The 19,827-nt window shown below is 37.9% G+C and overlaps 2 protein-coding genes across 9 annotated transcripts; one reads left to right on the top strand and one right to left on the bottom strand.

Annotated features, from left to right (window-relative positions):
- Positions 1-78: 78 nt before the first annotated feature.
- On the bottom strand, positions 79-4,444 carry LOC110055901 (pancreatic secretory granule membrane major glycoprotein GP2-like). Of its 2 annotated transcripts, XM_020762325.2 has the most exons (6): positions 4,240-4,436; positions 3,684-3,788; positions 2,668-2,973; positions 1,924-2,153; positions 1,312-1,465; positions 79-498 (listed from the first exon to the last, which is right to left on the bottom strand). In XM_020762325.2, exons 2-6 carry the CDS (start codon positions 3,745-3,747, stop codon positions 473-475), a joined length of 780 nt encoding a protein of 259 aa, XP_020617984.2. In that variant the 5' UTR covers positions 3,748-3,788; positions 4,240-4,436; the 3' UTR covers positions 79-472. The 2 variants fall into 2 exon arrangements, with proteins under 2 accessions (XP_020617984.2, XP_089130611.1); XM_089274485.1 differs by having other exon boundaries at positions 412-1,465; positions 4,240-4,444.
- Positions 4,445-9,415: 4,971 nt separating this feature from the next.
- LOC110055930 (uncharacterized) lies at positions 9,416-19,762 on the top strand. Of its 7 annotated transcripts, XM_020762366.2 has the most exons (13): positions 9,422-9,566; positions 12,516-12,548; positions 12,883-12,924; positions 13,171-13,374; positions 13,609-13,755; positions 14,331-14,372; positions 14,501-14,548; positions 15,061-15,444; positions 15,746-15,763; positions 16,086-16,445; positions 17,066-17,083; positions 17,609-17,968; positions 18,515-19,762. In XM_020762366.2, the coding sequence occupies exons 1-12, from the start codon at positions 9,509-9,511 to the stop codon at positions 17,965-17,967; spliced, it is 1,713 nt and encodes a 570-aa protein (XP_020618025.1). In that variant the 5' UTR covers positions 9,422-9,508; the 3' UTR covers position 17,968; positions 18,515-19,762. The 7 variants fall into 7 exon arrangements, with proteins under 7 accessions (XP_089130607.1, XP_020618026.1, XP_020618025.1 ...); XM_089274481.1 differs by lacking the exon at positions 18,515-19,762 and having other exon boundaries at positions 9,416-9,566; positions 16,394-16,445; positions 17,609-17,782; XM_020762367.2 differs by lacking the exon at positions 18,515-19,762 and having other exon boundaries at positions 9,421-9,566; positions 14,507-14,548; positions 17,609-18,176.
- Positions 19,763-19,827: the final 65 nt, after the last annotated feature.

Raw genomic sequence — 19,827 nt, forward strand, 5'->3', positions numbered from 1 at the left:
TTATCAATAAGCAAGGCTAATTCGATGTCTTGCAGCGCTTTCCGCATCATCTGCTGTTAGGAAATCAAGGACACCAAGTTTTGCCTGTCTTTACGGCAATTTATTGCTGTTTCATCGCTTCAAAATATTCTAATTTCGGTATTTTTTTTTGCACATTTTCACATCGCTAGCATAACTTATAAATAAATACACTTATTTGCAAGCTAAGTAACATGAGTCACTCGAGAAATAAATTCTGTATTTTTATATATATATAGCATTGCAGTAGAGTTCTTCTTTACGGTTTTTGTGATGACGCTACTCAATGCTATAATAAAACACAATTTCTAAACAAAGATGCAAAAATAATAATGTTCCATTTTCCATTTGGATCGCCCTCTGTACTCCATGAGCAAACATAACAAGTGCAGCGATTTTCTGTTGAATCTATTTTCCAATGCATCTATGATAAGTTTGACAGCCATCAACACCTTCAAACGCTTATGGAGCTGGTAACCCCTGCAATGGACCAAAGATGGAGTTATTACTCAAGCAGCAAATAGCCATAAAAGGGTTAATTCTTTTGGAAATAAAGGATGTAGCAAGGCTTTTCTTTTCGGATGAAAGCGGCTTTGATGTCAGGATCAGGTTACGTTTAGAATGCGAATCCATTTATTCGGAGAAGGGCCTGATCCATAATCAACCTTGTGGTCAGGTTTGTTCCTTGGCGAGACAATTTACGCGTGCGTTGGTTAAACAAGAAAGGAGAGTAGGCATGCACTATTTACATAACAACTTGGAATGAAAATTAAGATAAGTCTTTCACGCCATAAGCCATAACAAAACAGTCCAAAGAAATACGCTCGCGTGTGCTGATTGGTTAAAAATCGTATTTCTGCTAAACAATTAGGTTATGAGCTGGAGATTTCAATCTAATCTAACGGTTTTAGTGTAAGTCTCCTATTCGTACAAAACTTAATCTAAATCCTCTTCAAAGACACTCCAAAAACGCAAAGAAGCAGCCGTTATTTTGTAAACAAGCGCGCACTGCCACGTTACTTACTATTTTTAACAGAATAGATAGTGAGTAGCTTAGCCAATCGGAGAACGGCATTCGCGATAGAACGTTAGTAGATTTATATTACAACTCGACAGAAACACAGAAAAGTTGTCGTACTATCGTTGTTCGTTATTTTCTCTGAGTAGTTTTCTAAAAAAAAAAAAACTGAAAAAGGAAACGGAGCGCTCAACCGGAAGGGATCATCACGTCCTCCCCTTCCTCATTCTAGTTCCTTTATTTTAATTTTTTTAAAGCCATGTTAAGGTTCTTACCATTGCCACAGTAACGTTCTTGACACCCTTTAGTGCTTGGAAGATTGTACACATAAAATTTACCACAGTTTCTCACGCGTATTTGAGTTGAACGGTAACAACAGTTGTTTTTCCAACTGAAGCAAGCACGTCTATCTTGAATTCCATCGACAACCTGAAGAAAAAAAAAAAAAAAAAAATGAGGATATATATAGGTAATCGTATGAATGCGAGTGAAATAGAGGATTAACAATGCGAGTGATGTTTCGGAAAATTCTCTCAAAAATACACGAGCCTTCAGGTGTAAATCCATAATTGCTCGAGCTTTAGTACTATAACTCATTTATTATATGGCTGACAAAATTGCAAATGCGTGCGCGTTAATCTGCACTGCAGTGCAAATTAAAACTAAACGTTAATTAAAATTGGTCGGGTTTGATTTCTGCTAATCACAGTCAAGTAATTTTCTCAGTCATATAATAAAAAGGTTTTTTCGACAGACCTTATAGAAATTAAGCGGTAACGAGCGGAATGGCATCGCAAAAAGGGCTAAAATTAAAATTCCGAGGGTTCTTTTGAATAACAAATAAAAAATATATTTAACAAGTATTCAGCCTGACTTTAAAAACCAACCTCAGGATGTTTTCCATCCATCCAGCCACTCACAAACGTTTGACACTTAAATGGATCCACGCATTTTTCTGGCATGGCCTGTCCAGCCTTGCCAGTAAATCTGTACCATCGATTTACATCTTTAAAGCTGGGATTCTGCACCCAGTGGTCACACTTTGGAGGGCCAGCGAGACTATGATTCATTGACCTGTCTGATGAATTTAAAATGTGATAATCGGTGCATTCATTCTCTGCAGAAGAAAAGAAAACGAATCATGAGTTAACACTGGCAGCATCAGGAGGATATCACTGATTACATTGGCAACTTCGGACCAACAAAATGGAGGCGGTATGACAACTATAGAAATAGCCGCAAGGTGTATATTGGTATGTCGACTTACTAATTGGTGATTTCTTTAATTTATCATTTGTGAAATCCTTCTTTAAGGCTGTTTTTTTTCTAGCGCGGAAGTACAAGATTGTTAATCATTATCATGATCATGGTCTGTCATTTGCACTCGTTTTCCCTTTATTACACGCAATGGACAACGACATAAAAAAATAGCACTGAACTCTTTGTTCTTTAGTTACTGAATAAGTAACTAAGATTGCTATGTCATTTACGAGTAACATTACTTCAAGGTCTGATTTATAAAAGGGAAAATTATTTTGTGGAACATGATTTAAGTTATCGTCCTCATGTGCTGGATCTCACGCTTCTTCTCTCGCCTCCCCTTGTTTATTGCCACTTTACTCGTAACTCACCTTTACCAGCAAACATGTATACCATGTTTGCGCGCTGTTTTCCAACGCCCAGAGTGCAGCGTTTGGACCTTCCGTCCCGATCGTAAGTCAAGTGGGCTTGTGGACCGCTCCAACACTCTCCATAAAATTGAAGTGCAAAATACAGATAATTTTTCTTCAATGCTACCTTTGCACAAGCCTCGATCGTGTTGTTCAAATTGTGCCAGTCTATCTGACCCCCTCGGAAAGATTTTATCAGCACTGGAAGTGGCCTTGGCTCTTTCATCATGTCGTTAAAGCATCCAATAGGCTCATATCTTATTTTCACTGAGAAACAAATTAGAAAGATGTTTTAAAATCGTGTAGTTGCCATGAAAGGATTGATAATTGAAATATATATATTAACTAATCGTTGAGGTTTTAAAACAACGTGGAGTATAAAATGTCCCATTTCTTTAAATCTGTGAAACAAACCTACAGAGAATTGAATGTCTAGTCACCGTTTTTTCTCATCCGTGCGTACTTTAATTGGGTCATGCGGCAAGCGGCCTATTGACACAAGTAAGCACTATGTCATCGTTCCGCCCTAATCATATTTGAGCACGCAATTCTTCGTGTTTCGTGAGCCGTTACAAGACAATTCCTTCGTCCTAAATTAAATTTTATAACTCCTTGGAGAAGAAAAACAACAACAACAACAAAAAAAACAGCTAAAACAACAGCAATGAAATTATAGCAGTGAGAGTACAATAAACTGTCTGAACCCTACTCCTTTGTCATTGTTTTCCTGATTAGTCTGCCACCTCTTTCTAGTTATTGAGTTAGCTTAGTTATAAAAATTAACTTTAGTGTTAAGTATGCTTTTTTATATGCTGAAGTTTAAAGTCGATGTATGGTATTGGATTTGACCAATAGCGGTATAATTTGTGAAGTAGGTTAATCATTAACTCGCTCATGGACATCAATGCTTGATCACATGATAGCCCATCAGTTTTCCCTATAACAACAAGTGGTGGTCTTAGCAGTCTGTGACTTACCATCATCTTGAAAGGAAACAGCAAAAAAGGACATGAGAAGGAACCCCAGTAAAATATACATCATGGATTAAGACTACTCCTGGCTGATCAACTTGATTCTTCAGTCTACGTAAAAAAACAAACATTAGCGGGTATAAGAACTGAACACGGTTTGGTTGTAACAGCTACGTTTGCAATATTATTTGAAAAGTAAGGTCCGTGCCAGCCTTTTTCCCTTTAATTAAAAAATCTTTAATTTTTCTTGTTGGATTCAAGTTTCGGAGTCGAAATTTTGTGCCTTCGAGGTTAGGCTTGAATTTTAAAGACACCCTACAGGTGAAACCTTTTAGGAATACACAATGGAGAATGGTTTAATCATAGTTGGTATTCTTAAAACGAGGCGATATTGAAACTGATCAAACTTCCATATTCAGGAATATCCCATTTGAAGTAACGGACCGTATAATGTACATCTACATCATTTGATAAACCAGATAATTAACTGAGTTAGGTGCATTGGAGCCTTTTCCTATTTCCTATTTCCTATATTGCGGGTAAGGAATAAAATTTTACTTACCTTTGGAGCAAATGGAGACTTGACCACTAGTCGTGACGTCCGGACAATACTCTTGTAGTTAGTAAGTGAAGTTCAATTTTTCTTGGACAAGAAGGTTTTGAATCTCTTTATATATAGTGCTGTTCTTAGCTGATTCATTCTTATAAGGTTAGCGGTTATTGTGATCTCATAGCCCCATTGGTCGTATATCCGCCAGACGTTTTATGTGGGCTGGTCTCGTAATATCGACGTTAGCGGTCGCCACCCAGGAAATAGTTTTCCCTCCTTTGTATGGCTTATTGGAAAGCATCACTCAACGCTGGTGAAAGAGGTTATTGTGACTGTATCCGCTGTATGACGCAAATTTGCAATCATGATACCGTCCACAATCTTATAACCGGAAGAAAAGAAATTGAAACTAATATTGAATTGCTTTCCCGATGCTCCCGAGGAAATTGATTTCTTCTCTGAGTTATCGGCTAACAAATTTGATAATCCGTTCAACCAATGAATTTTGGGACTCGATATTACAATGTATCCGCCAAAAGTCATAACTTCTCTTTGTTCAGGGCTTAGAAGCAAATTAAACAAAAGTAGAATGCGCCCACATTTATCCCAGTCGCGTACAATTGAAAAAAATCGGCTTCCAATGTTCCTAATTATGGACAAGTGTATATTCTATTTTCATAAAAATGTCCAGATTAATTCACTTAACCTTTATGGAACGTCTACATTTTCTTGGGTATTCCGGTTTCTGCTCGCTGGGCAAAATCTGGGCAAAATCATCTTTTAACTGTAATACAGAGTCGTAAGTTTTAAGTTGTAAGTTGGTTTCCTTGTATAGTCTCACCCAGAAAGAAATAATATAATCTACTTGTGGTCTAAAGCAACTTCCTACATCATGAACTTTCGAAGCATGCAAGCAATATACAATTTCCTTGTCATTAACACTCTATAGCAAGGACAGATGACATTGACTCTGCAGGAATCTTTCCTTTTTCTAACCCAGGCATGTATCAACGTGCCGATGGTCACGATATTTCTCGTTTGCTTAGTCATTTGAAATAATAATCCCAGTCGATCGTCACAGTGGCTTTGTGAGTAGCGAAAGAACGCCAACGCGCAGGAAGGAACAGCAAACGCCCACCCACCACAAGTAGTGGGATCATGATGCACAAGACCGTTGTTTTCGAAATAGGAGATTTTATACCATGGTTACAAAAGATATGGTTCACGTTTATCTGTTTATCTGCTTTAATCCTTTAGTAAAATACTCCTAAAACAGTAATAACTATGCTAGGAAGTCTGAAAGTTAAAATGAATATTGCGTGGATACGTTCACCCTTTCAACATTTTTGTTTCTTAAAAAAATTAAGTTTCGAATAAGTTTTGATTTCCTTTTTTTGCTACAGTGGTAGTCGCTGCTTATTTGTAATTTGTTTGGATGCTTTTCTCCTGAGATACAGAGAGTGAAGGGTAGTTATTGAAAAAAACAAACACTGACTCACTTGTAAAGAGAAAATGTTTGGCTTACGAGTAGACGATCTGCATTGAACGTTGTGTACCTGACTTTGAAGCCTTATTGATATTTGATCTTAACACGATTTTGACCTGCGCATCTGAGGTGAAAATATCTCGGTGTTTGTTCTTTTCAGTTTCCCTTTTCAAAGTCTAAAGTGCATCAGCAGAAATAATAAAAATATCGGATACAGCTGTATTAAAGGTCGGTCTCATTCCAAGCCTTAATTGAAGACAGGGTTGAATGCGAGTCAAGTACGTTACAAATTAAAAAGCATTTAATATTTTGAGTATGTGCCTGAGGCATTTTGCAGCGTTAACCGTTAAGGACCGTTAGTGGAATGTGCAATATTTAATGTCTTCACGATACACACAGTTACTGTGATGAGAGAGGCAGACTAAGTTTTTGGTGATGACTAATGGTGACTTTGCATCGACTAATGTAGGAAGCGTGATCGCGGCGTGATAGCTTACTAAGGGCGCAGCAGGCTCTATGCCGTGACTCGTGAATTCACGAAACGCCACGTCACTGAAAGGGAAACTGAGAGGGCTGCTAAAAACAAATAAACAGTCAGTTGATCGCTGTTTGAAATATTTGTACATTGCATAATGACAATTCCTTAACGCCAATATTCAAAAGTATTCAACCATTGTTCCTGTCTTTTCATAAACCTCTGCAAACAACTTCGACAAACGAAAATAATATAGAAAATGCAAGGAGAACTAAAATGCAAAAATGCAGATTGTACCAGCTTACAACTTGCTGAGGTAAACAAATGGTGAGCTTAGCCGGACAAATGAGGACGGTAAAAACTGGGGCAAAAATCGTGTGAGCACATGATTGATGTGAAAACGGAATATAACGCTATCTAGAGATCGCAATTTTTGATACCTACTGCAAGATCATTTTGACGGTGGCTAGTTTGTTTTATTTCTTTGTTCTGTTCTAGCCAAGTTAGGTCTCGGTTAAATTGGACTATTTTTATCAGTAGCCTTTTCAAACAGATTTACTTATATACTGAGCCTTAATCCGTGAAAAAGAAAGTTCGGATGAGTGATAGAAGGAGTGATCTCTTGAGTTCCATTTCAGGGGGTTAGTTTCCCAGACATATGCGTGGTCACGACAAAAGTACTTCCTCAGTCGTCTTGTAGTAGTTTGGCACAGATTGTTTGACGACCGCGATATATAAAACCGCGAAAATTATCCTTCCCTCCTCACAGCATTACTGCCTCTCCCCTCTCTCCTCCTCTTATACCATGAAAGCAATGTTAATATTTTTGGAACTGAATGATAAAATATTATGCCTTTGACAAGGGTGACACTTTTAAATGCACAAAAGATTATCGCGGTTTTGAACGCAATCTTACTTTTCGTAAATACATAAAAAGAGTGAATTTCGGTAAGAATAGAAGAAATTTTAAAAAATGTGGCCGCATGGACCAAAGACTAAAGCGTTAGTGTCTCAAATCTTCTGATAATTTGACAAAAGAAACTTCGGACACAGCTTTTCTAAGTCATAATTGAAGGATCTTGTGAATCTTAAAAAGTTGCACAAAATTACAACTTCCGCACCTTTGAAATGTACACCATTCTTTCCTAGCCAGGACATGAAGCTTGTCGTCTGTAACGAGACGCTTTTGCGGGGTATTTTGAGTTAATGAAACATTCACCTCTTGAACTAAAACCTTGTAAGTCATCAGATTAAAAATTTTAAAATAGGACTTCGTTCGCATCGACCGTGATTTTAAATTGCGGTGAAGGCGCTTGTGCGTGATATGATTAAGGGCTCAAGTGTCATTTTATGAAAGTTTGATTAGCTTCCATGCAAAACGTCTCTAAAGATCCCATGAATATGAAATCATAACTGAACCTAAAACACAATGATCGAGCTATCTCTGGCGAGCATCAGAAGATTTGGCATATTACCTGTCAGCTTTTTCAGTGACCGCTAGATTTGGCTTATTTTAGGCAATTGCGGAATTCGTATATCTAAGTATTCAGGCCTCAATTTGGTCATGATAAACTTCAGATTAAGATATTAACGTACCGTAAATGAGGACCACGCAACTAATTCTGAGAACGATTCACTGAGATTTAAACTTCTGTTCAGCGAGAAGCAAAAGCCGGGTATAAAATTCTGTTTTCTAAGCTTTCTAAGAAGTCTAAGCTTCCGTTAGCGTGACCATTTTTCACGGATTTCTGCCTTTTATTGAATAATTATTTCCAAAAACTAACCTGATATCCTTCAATTAGTCACCTAGGCCTACAAACTGACGAAGCTTAAGCAAAATTGACATTTTTGACCGTGGCCACGTTTTCATTAACTCAGTTTTACTGACATTTACTCTAAACATTTTTCCAGCAACAGTCAAAATACAAAGGGAAAGGTATCCATATCATTTGTTTGGATTACGTAACTTTTATATTTAAAATTCGAGAATGGTCACTCAGGGTTACAAAAAATCTTACCGGGATAGGCTTTAGCGGGTCTATTACAATAAGATGTGCTAATGTCAAGCACTTCTTATATCTGATAACTGCCAGTTGACAGACGCGGTAGTTCGATTTTCCAACTTAATATTGTGAATAATATACAACATGTGATCACGTAACACACCTAGATGAAGCAGAGTAGAAAATGCTCTACATGTTGCGCTACAGATACTAGCCGTTGCATTTTCATTATAGCGTCCACATTTTAAATCGAACATTCTACAGCTCGTGTAGTTGAAGTGCTACCGTGCAAGCTTTACGCCCCCACTCCTCATGCATGCGACCCAATATCAAGGATTTCGGAAATGTGAGTTCCTTTATCTAAAAAGAAAAAAAAAAAATCACCAATTAGTGGCTTGATGTTAATTGTGATTTCAATACCATTACCAAAATACCTTTGCGGTCATTCTAGAAACGTGAGAAGAAGTTTAAGGAATTTTTTCCTTGTATGAGGTTCCAAGTTTCGTTTACAGAGCCGCAGGTTAATGTATTGAAATAATGCTCAGGCCGCTGCCTTACAAAAGTCGTAAGGTGTCACTAAAAATATATACGTATTGCGGCCCTACCTTTAAAGATTATAAACATCCATTATCTACTCACTATCATATTGACTATTCAAGTGCACAGATACAAAAGATAGATCAAAGTACCTTTACTGTACCATTACTTTCTCGAAATATTCGATAGTAATTTAGCTGTTGTTAATGTTTACCTTGTGGTGTAAACAGCCTGAATTGAATTCTTTGTGAATAAACAGTTACACACATCCGCAAATCATAACGTGCGTTTTAGCAACTGCAATCTGAACTTTAATTAACCTCTGTCAGTATATTTTCATTAACTTCATGAATAACTGAAGTGTTGACAAAAGAAATTGATGCTGTTATGTAACATTTACTCAGTAACAAGGAAGATAGATGCACTCAGGAAGGTGTGGAATAGCTTGGAAAAAAAAAACTTCGGAATATAAAAGAAAATAGTGGTGCTGATGATTAATTGACGTTTCACGAAAAAGAGTACACTTAGCTATCATTTCGATTTTAAGCGACACACTCTCTCCATTATCATTACTTCAATCTTTCTAGCTCTCATGGCTTAAGTTCTTGCCAAAATATTGTCGAATCAGTTGATCGCGATACCCATATTAACTCACTTGTTTTGTCTGAGAGCACAGTATTAATTCAAGAATAAATTTCACTGAAAAGCACAGATAAAATGTTTTCATCTCGTATTTGTATCACTTGGCTTGGAACCTACACAGCGTGTAGCTAAGCCAAGATGCGCTTGCAAGCTTTTCTTGCCCTCGGTTTACTCCACTATGCGTTTCCCTTCAAAGGTAAGCTTTTTACTCGTGAGTTGGTGTTTAAAGATCTTATCTTATTTTTAGCTTCTAAGAAAGACGCGAATACGAAAATACAAGGCTACATTGCAATATCCTCATTCTTAGGGGAAAAAAAATAGAACTTTCTTGCTTATCCCGGTGACAAGAGAGTTGATCTATTCTTAAACATTCGTTAGAAACAGCGAGAAGTTCAAGACTCAGCTTAATAAATTGCATCATGACCAGTGGTAACTTAAACAAGAAAAATCAAGACATGCAAAGTGGCATCCTTTTGACATCAATTTAGGGCAAAAAAAAAACCATTGTAAGCGATACTTTTCATGACAATATACATGACTGGATTTATGAAAGCCGTGTTGATAAAAAAAAAATGTGTTCAGTTTGCACCAAATGACCTTCACTCGTTGATTTCACGAATCTTAAAGGCCTAAAACTCACTCCAAGCGATTTGATATAGGTGTTCGTTTGCTGCTGTCGAAACCAGGAGGTACCGGGAATCTACACTCGAGTCTTAGGACTTAAGGACTTCTGTCTAGCTAATTTTCATCTAACTAACTTAGCCAATGAATACGTTCTTAAAATAATACTCTCTCGGTAGATATGAGTGTCACACACGGGCAAACTGACATTCAACGATTAAGCATCCTTAGGATTAAGTTAACGTATTCACGCGACTTAAAACTAAAAGCAAACTAAAATGTACTTGAAGCAACCAGTTGAAGCTAAAGTTTAGAGAACAAGAAAGCTAAGCAGGATCTTTAATTTCTTGGGATATCAAGACCGAGGCCAGTAGACGAACGTACCTAAACAATCGCAATACATGTAGCACATGGTTGGTTTTTTTTTTTTTTTTTTGATTGCTCGTGAGTTTTCCTTGTGGTCGAAATGCTTCATGGTTCATTCGAGTCTTTTCCTGGACGTTGTGTTTGATTCAGCACTTGTAAATCTGTTACAGTTGTGATTTTTCTTTTCTTTCGCCTGGCCGTTCGTTTAGTTGTTTTTTTTTTTTATCAGAATCGCATTGATTTTCTCCTGGACCGGAACAAGTTATGGAATTCCTGCATTGTTCGATACATTGGAAGGTCTGTCAGATGAAGATTGTACGTGGATTCAGAAAGCTATAGTTTGGCTGCGTGTTTTGACCCTCTTCTCTTCGGCCAAACCCAACGCTGCTTTCTGCTGAATAAATCAAAGGTCGAAATGCGTAGTTTCACTTCGCTGGCCTAGATTTCTGTTCGCAAAATATGTAACATAAACCCGACGAAAGTGTCTACACAGGAAAAGCGTTCAACTCCCACAGGATTTCTTTGGTACACCAACATGTCTTCCGGTTCATTGTTTAGGAGGTGAAAATGCTCAATACAGTACAACCCAAAAATAATGCACGCGCAAGAAGTGGCGAAAGAAGTTCTTGCGCCGCAAGAACATGCAATTTTGCCGCAAGAAGTAAAAATGCCGTGTTTTTGCGGTTTACCCACAAGAACTTTCGAAACGCAAGAAGTCGAAAGTCTAACTGCAAGAAGCCGCAAAAAGTTGAAAATCTAACCGCAAGACGAGGCAAGAACTTATGAATCTTACCGCAAGCCGCAAGAAGGCTAGCCTGCGTAGCAGGCGTATAAAGGGGAGGGGGTGGGGAGGAGGAATGCCGTGTTGGTGGTCGAAATGCTCAGCGCTTGCTCGCAATTTATCTAACGCGCTCGCTTATTTCGCGTACTCACGTACGAACCTGGCCCAGGTTGTTCGAAGGCTGGATAACGCTATCCACCATGCAGATTAATTGCTATCCTGTGGATAAATTTTAACAAAACAAACCTTGCATCCACTAGATAGTGATTTATTCAGCTGATACTGCTATCCACTTTTCGAACAACCCGGGTCTGAGCTAAATGTAACCACGAGCGTGTTCATGTCACTTATACGAAAAAAAGCCCTTCGATTACGTTAACTTCATAATTACGCGACAATCACAAAACATATCCAAATAATAAAGCTGCTGAGGAAACAATCCATGAAGAAAAGTGTAATTAACATGGCTTCCACCGGTTTTTTCTTTCTTTTTGCATGATCTGTGAGCGAAGACCACTTTCGTTCAAATCTCACAATGAACCACTAAGACTGCGTGTGTAAATTTGTTGTAAATTTCTTTTAGAACTTGTTGCAGAGTCATCATTGCAGGCAAAAAAAAACTTTTGCAGAAAAAAATATTTCGTGTTTCTAGACAAACGGTAATCAAGGTAATCAACGGTAATCAAGTCGCCTACGGATGGTCCTCTCTCGTCTAGGTATTTTAAATTATGTACACTCTTTCTTTTTTATAAGAATACGTTTTATAAGAATATCGAGGTTGAAATTTGCGAAATTTATAGAATATTTTAAGGATAAACCAGAGGCTGAGACTTTGAAAATTGAAAATTAATTTATTCCTCCAGTAAAGTAGTTACTTCGGATAATTAAGTTTGCATATTTTACAAGATGTCAGAAATTCAGAATCCGGAAGTAGAAGTACAAGACTTTGAGATATATCCGGTTAAAGCACATCAAGGGCTGCATTGATCACTACTTTGTAATACTCTACATGTACCTTGCTACGCGTCTTTTCCTGCGGACTAAATGCGGCCTGCCGACTGCAGTCCGTGTTTTATACTGACCGGTCGTAACTAATATTTATTTACGTAATACATGTATAAACAAACCCTCTCGTATGCACGTACTTTTCGATCAATTCATTTGTTTTTGCCCCTGCTGGAGGGAGGCCAATTTCACGTCTACGTAACAGCTCAGGCACAAAATGCTGTTCCTAGAATTTTTGCTTTTTTAACATACCAAACCTACCAAAACTCGAATGCACTCTTTACTATGATCTACGATTACTACTAGTTTATATATGTTATTTACTGTAAAACTCCTGAAATTCCAGAGGGAAACGTTTTTTTCTTCTTGCAGCGTTTCCAAGGTCACCAAAACTACAAAACTCAGGTAACAGCTTGCAATAATTGAGGTAATTAGCTTTGAATTGAAATGTAGCAGCCTCATAGCAAATGCTATAACTGAGAGCCTCTTGGCTCCATTTCTTCTGCACAAAATTTTTTTTTAATTTCCTTCTCATCAATATTGATTCTATTTGAACGATACCAGTGTTTCTTTGTTTTACTTTCGTTCTTTGATTAATTCTACAAGAAGGATGGTATCGAAATTGCATCTAAAGATCCATCTATCTTTTTGCAGCATCCCCTGTTTTTATGTCAAGCAGAATCTAAATTATACATTGCCAACCTTTTAGATTTTTTTAAAACTGATTATCTCTTTGCAGTACCTTCAACTTCAACGTCAACCATAACCCCCCCTAGTACAGGTAAATTACAGCATAAGCCAGTAATACTCTGACTGTTAAACTTCGACTCTGGTCCTACTTTTTTCAAGTTTAATAAAGTCTGTTTAAGGCATACCAGTAGAACACGTGCACTAGGCAAAGTGTCGATTGCTCGGCAAGTCATATCGTGGTGAGCAACATACAGTCACACAAAAATTGTAAATTGTAATAGTTAGTAAACTATTATGCATATCTTAAACGTAATTTTCTTACCTATTAACGTTTTAGCGCCGGATAATTTTGGCATCGTCGAGCCATTTCCTCGAAACATCTTTGCAATTGAGTTTACCTCGGCAAACGTGACCTGCGTTGCTTACGATTCATTGAGGATCAAGATTCCTGAGAAAATAATATTCGTGAGGAGAGACGAATTTGGAAGACACCATGAAATTACTGCAAATGGCAAGTTGTACTTTACAGAAAGAACAGAAGGTAGGCATCGATTGAGCGCTGAACGATCAAACATCGTTATGAATGCTGAAAAACACAGCAGTTTACTCAACAAAGTGCACTGCAACAGCCCGCGCAAAATGACGCGTACTGTCCAATTACAAGCATGACGCGTACACTGTCCAATTAATGCTCAAATCGGGCTTCTGATAGCCAATCACGTTCGAGAATTTTGTTATAGTTTTGATTAATATTTAAATCATTGTCTATTCTTAGAAAATCGACGCAAGCTCTTTGTCACGTTACACTTCCTGTATATAACAATGCCGGATGATAGTCGATATGGACCTTATGAATGTGATGCTTTCGCCGTCAATGATCCTGTAGCCAGGAAGCATGGTTTTAGCGTTACCGTTTTAAGAGGTATGATTGCAAGGCTGCATAAAAAGCTTATAAAACATATCCATTTTATGACTGGTCTCTGCAAATTTGAACATGATTTATTCAGTTCTAAACAGATTTCATATTTATTTGGTTCTTCACTTTTTGCAGCGCTTCCAATTTGATGAGGAATTCCTTCAATTTCTTCTCTTACTTATAGAGGAAAATAACACTTATTTTCTTTCAGATAGAGAACAATCTATAACCACATTTTGCTCTTCTTGCAGCAACTCCATTCTCAAGCAGGATTTCTCCAAAGCCTTCGACGCGTACTTGATTCTTGCTATGCCTGCCTTTTACTTTTTGAGGGAAATAACACTTATTTTGTTTCAGATAGAGAACAATCTATAACCACATTTTTCTCTTCTTGCGGGAACTCCATATTCAAGCAGGATTTCTCGAAAGCCTTCAAAACGTACTTGCTTCTCAGTTGCTATGCTTGTCTTTTACTTATAGAGGGAAATAACATTTATTTGCTTTTTGTTACAGAGGACAATTTACCATGTATTTGCTTAGGGTTTTTACATATTTTTGCTTTTTCTCATCTTCTGTTGCAGCGCTTCCAGTTTCAAGCAGAATTCATCCGAGACCTTCAACAGGTACATGCTATCCCTGTTTATTATGTTTACTGATAGAGGAAAATAACTCTTCTTTTTTTTTTTGGAGGAAAAATAGCACTTATTTGTTTTGAGTTTTTACATATATTTGATTTTTTTCTCGTTTTCAGTTGCAGCATCTCCAGCTTCAAGTAGAATCCCTCCAAAACCTTCAACAGGTACGAACTATCCGTGTCTTTTACTTATTGAGGTCAGTAACATTGACTAACATAACTGCGCATTGGTTTTAGAGCATTTTTCACTTAAGAAAGCGATTGGTTACAAATGTAATAAATATACTAAGGTAACTCGATTGAAAGTTTCAGCAAGGCGAGTTTCCATTTGACCCTTTGCCTTACTTTACAATGGGCTATTTCTTACTGTAAGATACCCTCCTTTTGCAGCCTCTCCAGTTTTCAAATCAAGACCTTGACTGCTTTGGGTTTTGCGACCGCTAAATGATTGAGTATCATCTGAAGGAACTAAAATCAAGCTTGAATTAATAAACAAACTCGTTACTTAAACAATTGTAGGAGTATCTTGATAGTTGCCATTACACAAGACAGCAGCGTGTAAGCGCGTGACATTTTAGACTAAGGAAAGCAAACACAGCGAAACATGTAAATGTATCCAACCCAATTTTACCTTTAACACATCTGAATCAAGTTATCTGGGGTTTCCTTCAATCCAGGCGATGAATGCCTTCGCTACAAAGTTCTTCCTGAGGCAGATCGCTCGCAGACTTACGACTATCGAAAAGTGTCAGGTGGTTACCCCATCTGTGATAATACACTACAAAGAGACTGGTATCGATTTGTTGGCTTGGCGGGAGATCGAATGCCACATGAGTGTGTTCCTTCACACCACTGTGGTACCCATGCCGCAGGTTGGCTTCGAGGAGAACATCCGTTAGTTCATGATGGAGTGGTGTCAAAAACAGTATGTTATCACTGGATCAACAACTGCTGCTGGAGGAGTAATAACATCCTTGTACGAAACTGTGGTGGTTTCTTCGTTTACAGGTTGCAGAAGCCTCCTGGATGTCAGTATCGTTACTGTGGTGTTGGATCTCCTGGTGAGAAACATTTTTCTTTGTTACAGTTGAAAGAAAAGAAAAAACTTTTTTCTTTGCAGTTCTTCGGTATCTTATTCTCGGCTGCTCATTCTCGTCTGCAGGTTTACAGTTTTTGATTTTTTTAGTTTTCGTCGTTTGCATTTACTGACTTTTATTCTATCAATAAGTCTTCGTTTTCAGTTCGATATGCATGTTTATATATAGTCTTTACTGTTCTTATACTGGCATAGAAAGTTATCCCTAGTTCTTTGATATATTCAAATATTTAAGACTCATCTTGGTATCTCAATCTTGTTTTCAGTGCAAATATCATCTTCAGGTAAGATACAACTATTATTGTTCTAAAAGGACTAAACCGTGTTCCATCCTGCGATAAGCAGATGTTTTACTACATAATTCCAGTGTTCTTCTCGCAAGAAATCGTATGAATTATAGTAACACCAAATATTTCTAACACATTAACAGAAAGAACCTACAAATGTTTAAGTAGATTTCTAATTAAGTCAGACGAGACTGAAGTTGGCAAACAAAAAAAAACCTTTCAGCTGCGAAATGACGAGTTGAAACACCCCTGTTACATTTTAATTTAGCAGTATCCCAACCGTTTCCCGTAGTTACTTTCACGTACCCTTTATTTTCAGAATGTTTGCACTACAAGAACCTGACTAAGTTCGACCGTGCCAAAGGGTATAAGGGGGTTGCCAAATGTGACAGATCACTTTCTAGGGGCTGGTATCGATTTCAAGGTCTTGCTGGTAAACAGATGCCTGATGCGTGTGTGCCTAAGCAGCGTTGTGGTACGCACGCACCAGGTTGGCTGAGAGGTGGGCACCCTACAGTGACTGAAGGAGCTGTTACACGGAAAGTGTGTTTCCATTGGTCCTCTGGGTGCTGTCAGTTGTCTACCAACATCCGGGTTCGTAACTGTGGTGCTTTCTTTGTTTACAAGTTATCTCCACCACCAGCCTGCAGTTTACGTTATTGTGGCGACAGGGAGCAAGGTATATTCTTAAGAGATATTTAAAGGTGTCGCTCTCTTTGTTAACGTTTAGTTTTAGATTAAGCCAGGATTTTTTTCCCCCTAATTGATTTATGTTTTTATTATATATTGTTGAGGACCAGTTGCTTTGAAAAGAAAGTAAGTCTAAAAAGTAATGCGGTTTATGCAGCTGACGGCATTAAACCCCGATAGAAGCTGTATCATCTTGGAGAAGATGTGTGTAGGTGTTGATGCTTTCCTCTTTTCACACGATTTGTGATAGCGAGGAAAAAAATAATGCCTTCTTTCGACCTCTTCAGGCAATCTGAGTTTCTTGTAAACGCTCACCAAAGCGAATAATCACGTCTTTAATTCGGCACAAGTACATTGAAATGTTAATAAGAAGTTTCTTTCATAAAGATTTGGTAATAATGAACGACGCTTCAACCTCTCCGAGGACATTTTCAAGTTCTATTAAAGCATAAAATAACACACAAATAGAAAACTTCTATAATTATATGCTATTTTATATATTATTTTAATTGAACTTGAAAATGACCTCGGAGAGGTTGAAATGTCGTTCATTTTTATTGCTTATTTACATTTAAATGATCTCAAAATAACAATTTTATTTTGTTTCAGCACCAACTTCAGCTCCAGGTAAGAGTTGCACTGTAACAAAAATGCACTCTGAACTAAAGCGGCAAATCCCGATTTAGCTAAGAAGAAAATCGCTTAAATTAACCCTTTTTTAACTCAATGTAACACAGTGTAAGATCAAAGACTGCTCATAGCACAATGTCCAGTCAGTCAATGCATCAACCTGGAAAAATCACTTAGCTTTAAAACGACATCGCTGAACAATCTTAAAGGAGTCTGACCTGAGCTTTCAGAAGTAAAAAGTCCTTGAAGTGTCCGCTTATTGCAGGTTTTGTGCGACAAAACCGCTTAATATTGGTGTCCTCATCCGCTTAACAGAGGTGTCCCCTGAATGCAGGTTTATTTTACAGTAAATGTGACAAGAAAATTTAGGGACTCAAGCTGGTGTCCACTTAATAGAGGATGTCCGCTTAATATGGGGTTCGCTTAATACAGGTTTAACTGTATCATCTTTTATAATAATTACTATTTTTTGAGCATTCTATTGCAATTACATAACATCACTATTGCTGTTTGCTTTTCTAGAATGTACTTTCTACCAGGTTCTGGATAGGCGTGACCGCGCACAAGGCTACATAGGAGTCGGAAAATGCGACATATCTCTGGCTAAGGCTTGGTATAGGTTCAAGGGGCGTGCCGGCAAGCAGATGCCTCAATCATGTGTGCCTAAACATCGGTGCGGTACGCATGCGCCAGGTTGGCTAGATGGACAGCATCCTACTATGAGCGAAGGTGCTGTCAAACGCAAAGTGTGTTTCCATTGGTCCAATAGTTGCTGTCGATATTCGTCTTCCATCCGCGTTCGTAACTGTGGAGCGTTCTATGTGTACGAGCTGGATTCTACGGGCTTCTGCAGTCTGCGATACTGTGGCGACCGCATGTAAGGTACCGATATCAACCTTTTAATTGATTCACTGCTGCTTACTTATTATACGCGAACGATTTACTTTTTAAAATAACAATAAAGTAATAGCAATAACGTCTTTGTAATTTTTTGATAAATAAAAAACTATAATTTTTCTGGCAATGGCCAAGACCGCAAAAGAACAAAGTCAGTTAACAGCTATCAAAAGACGAAAGTGAACAAAATCTATCTGGCCACAGTAGCAAAAAAAGAAAAAAACAAAAAGAAAAAAAAAGCATTTTCCGTCTTTTTGTAAACCAAAAGCCACCTGTTCGAGGCTGTTAGTGTTTTCGATAGCATTCACGCAGGGGAATCTTCTCCAACTCGTCGGGTTAAAAACGTAATCAGCAGTGGAAAAGGTGTATTTCTTTTATCATTGCTTTCCGGTTATGTCCTCTTATCATTTAAAAAAAGAATGTGCAGATGTTTCGAGCCTCCCTGCTGCGTATCTTAAGGTTTTTAATATCGCTATTTTCCCACCACGACACGCATTTCTTGTTGTACTGATTTTTATTTTCACCTTGCAGTTCAAGATTCAAGGTCAGATGACGGAACCTTGCTACCTTGAGGATTGGACCATAATGTAGTGTTTTTGACGGTTATAGTCGTGTTAAATTTGTTACGAACCACTAGTTTACCAGAAATACCGTCCAACTACCCGTAAGCGACCGCCCAAAAAGTCAAGTCTAGGTGGTCGCTTACAGGAGGTGGTCACTTACGAGAGCTTAGACCATGTTGGGTTAAAAGTTGGCCACATTAGAATTTGGTAACTGCAGAGACTTTCCCCATGCGCCAATGCCGATGGAATGTTTTACTCATATGAAAAGTCATTTTCGAGAAAATAGTCCGGTTCTTTCCCCCCCCGTGTGGGTGGGGTGTGCAGCTCACTTCCCAAAACCCTTACCCTATTTATGACCAAAGTCTTTTGCTACCCTATTTATGACCTGACCAAAATTTTGATAGCCTATTTATGACCGTTGCAGCTGACACAGTTGCCCTAAACATAAGTTATGAAGGACTTTTGTTGACGGTCTTTTTGATAATGATGAAAAAGTAGGTTCTCATAAGAAACATACTAAATTCAAGACTAGAGTGCTAAAACCATAGCCAATTTATAACCAAAATGGCCAAAATCGATACCCTATTTATGACGAAAACGGCTGAAAAACCCTACCCCTTGGGGCTGCACATACCTATATAGTACATATAAGGGAGTACCCACTCCGGGGGTTCTTCCCATTGAGAAATGCCCGTCTCTTGTACTAACCACGATAATGTTACAACACCTTTATCCAATTTCCTCTCTTTTTTCTGTCAAGTGGTCGCTTACGGGAGGTTAAAAACAAAAGAAAATTTCAAACTTTTGGCTGTATAATTGGTCGCGGTCGCTCACCAGAGGTGGTGGCTTAAAAGAGGTTCCAAATATAGTGATTTCTGAACAACCTAAATAAACAGTGATTGACAAAAGGTAAAGCATAAGCTGTAAGAAAAGTTGTTGTATCAGCACGTTTAAAGCGGAACATAAATCATCCTTCAGTTGCTAACAAAAAAGAAAAACAAAGAAGAAACGTCTTTTCCTACGACTTGACGCAGCTTTTGTTACCCATATATAATGCTAGACTTATGGAAGGGTATTAATATTATTTGTTTGCATATCATGTACTTTGCGTACTTTGTTCATCGGTGAAATTGCAAACAGACGTTAATTAATTAATATGAAATGAGATACTAATTAAAACACAAAGAAAGGAATAAACTAAACTATTTACCCATGACTTATGCCCAACTGGTAAACGAGTAGTCGCTATAACATGGGTATATGTGACCTCTCACGCGAAAA

This window comes from Orbicella faveolata, unplaced genomic scaffold, assembly GCF_042242905.1.
Source record: "Orbicella faveolata isolate gen_17 unplaced genomic scaffold, um_ofav_v1 contig_36, whole genome shotgun sequence".
Classification (NCBI taxonomy): domain Eukaryota; kingdom Metazoa; phylum Cnidaria; class Anthozoa; order Scleractinia; family Merulinidae; genus Orbicella; species Orbicella faveolata.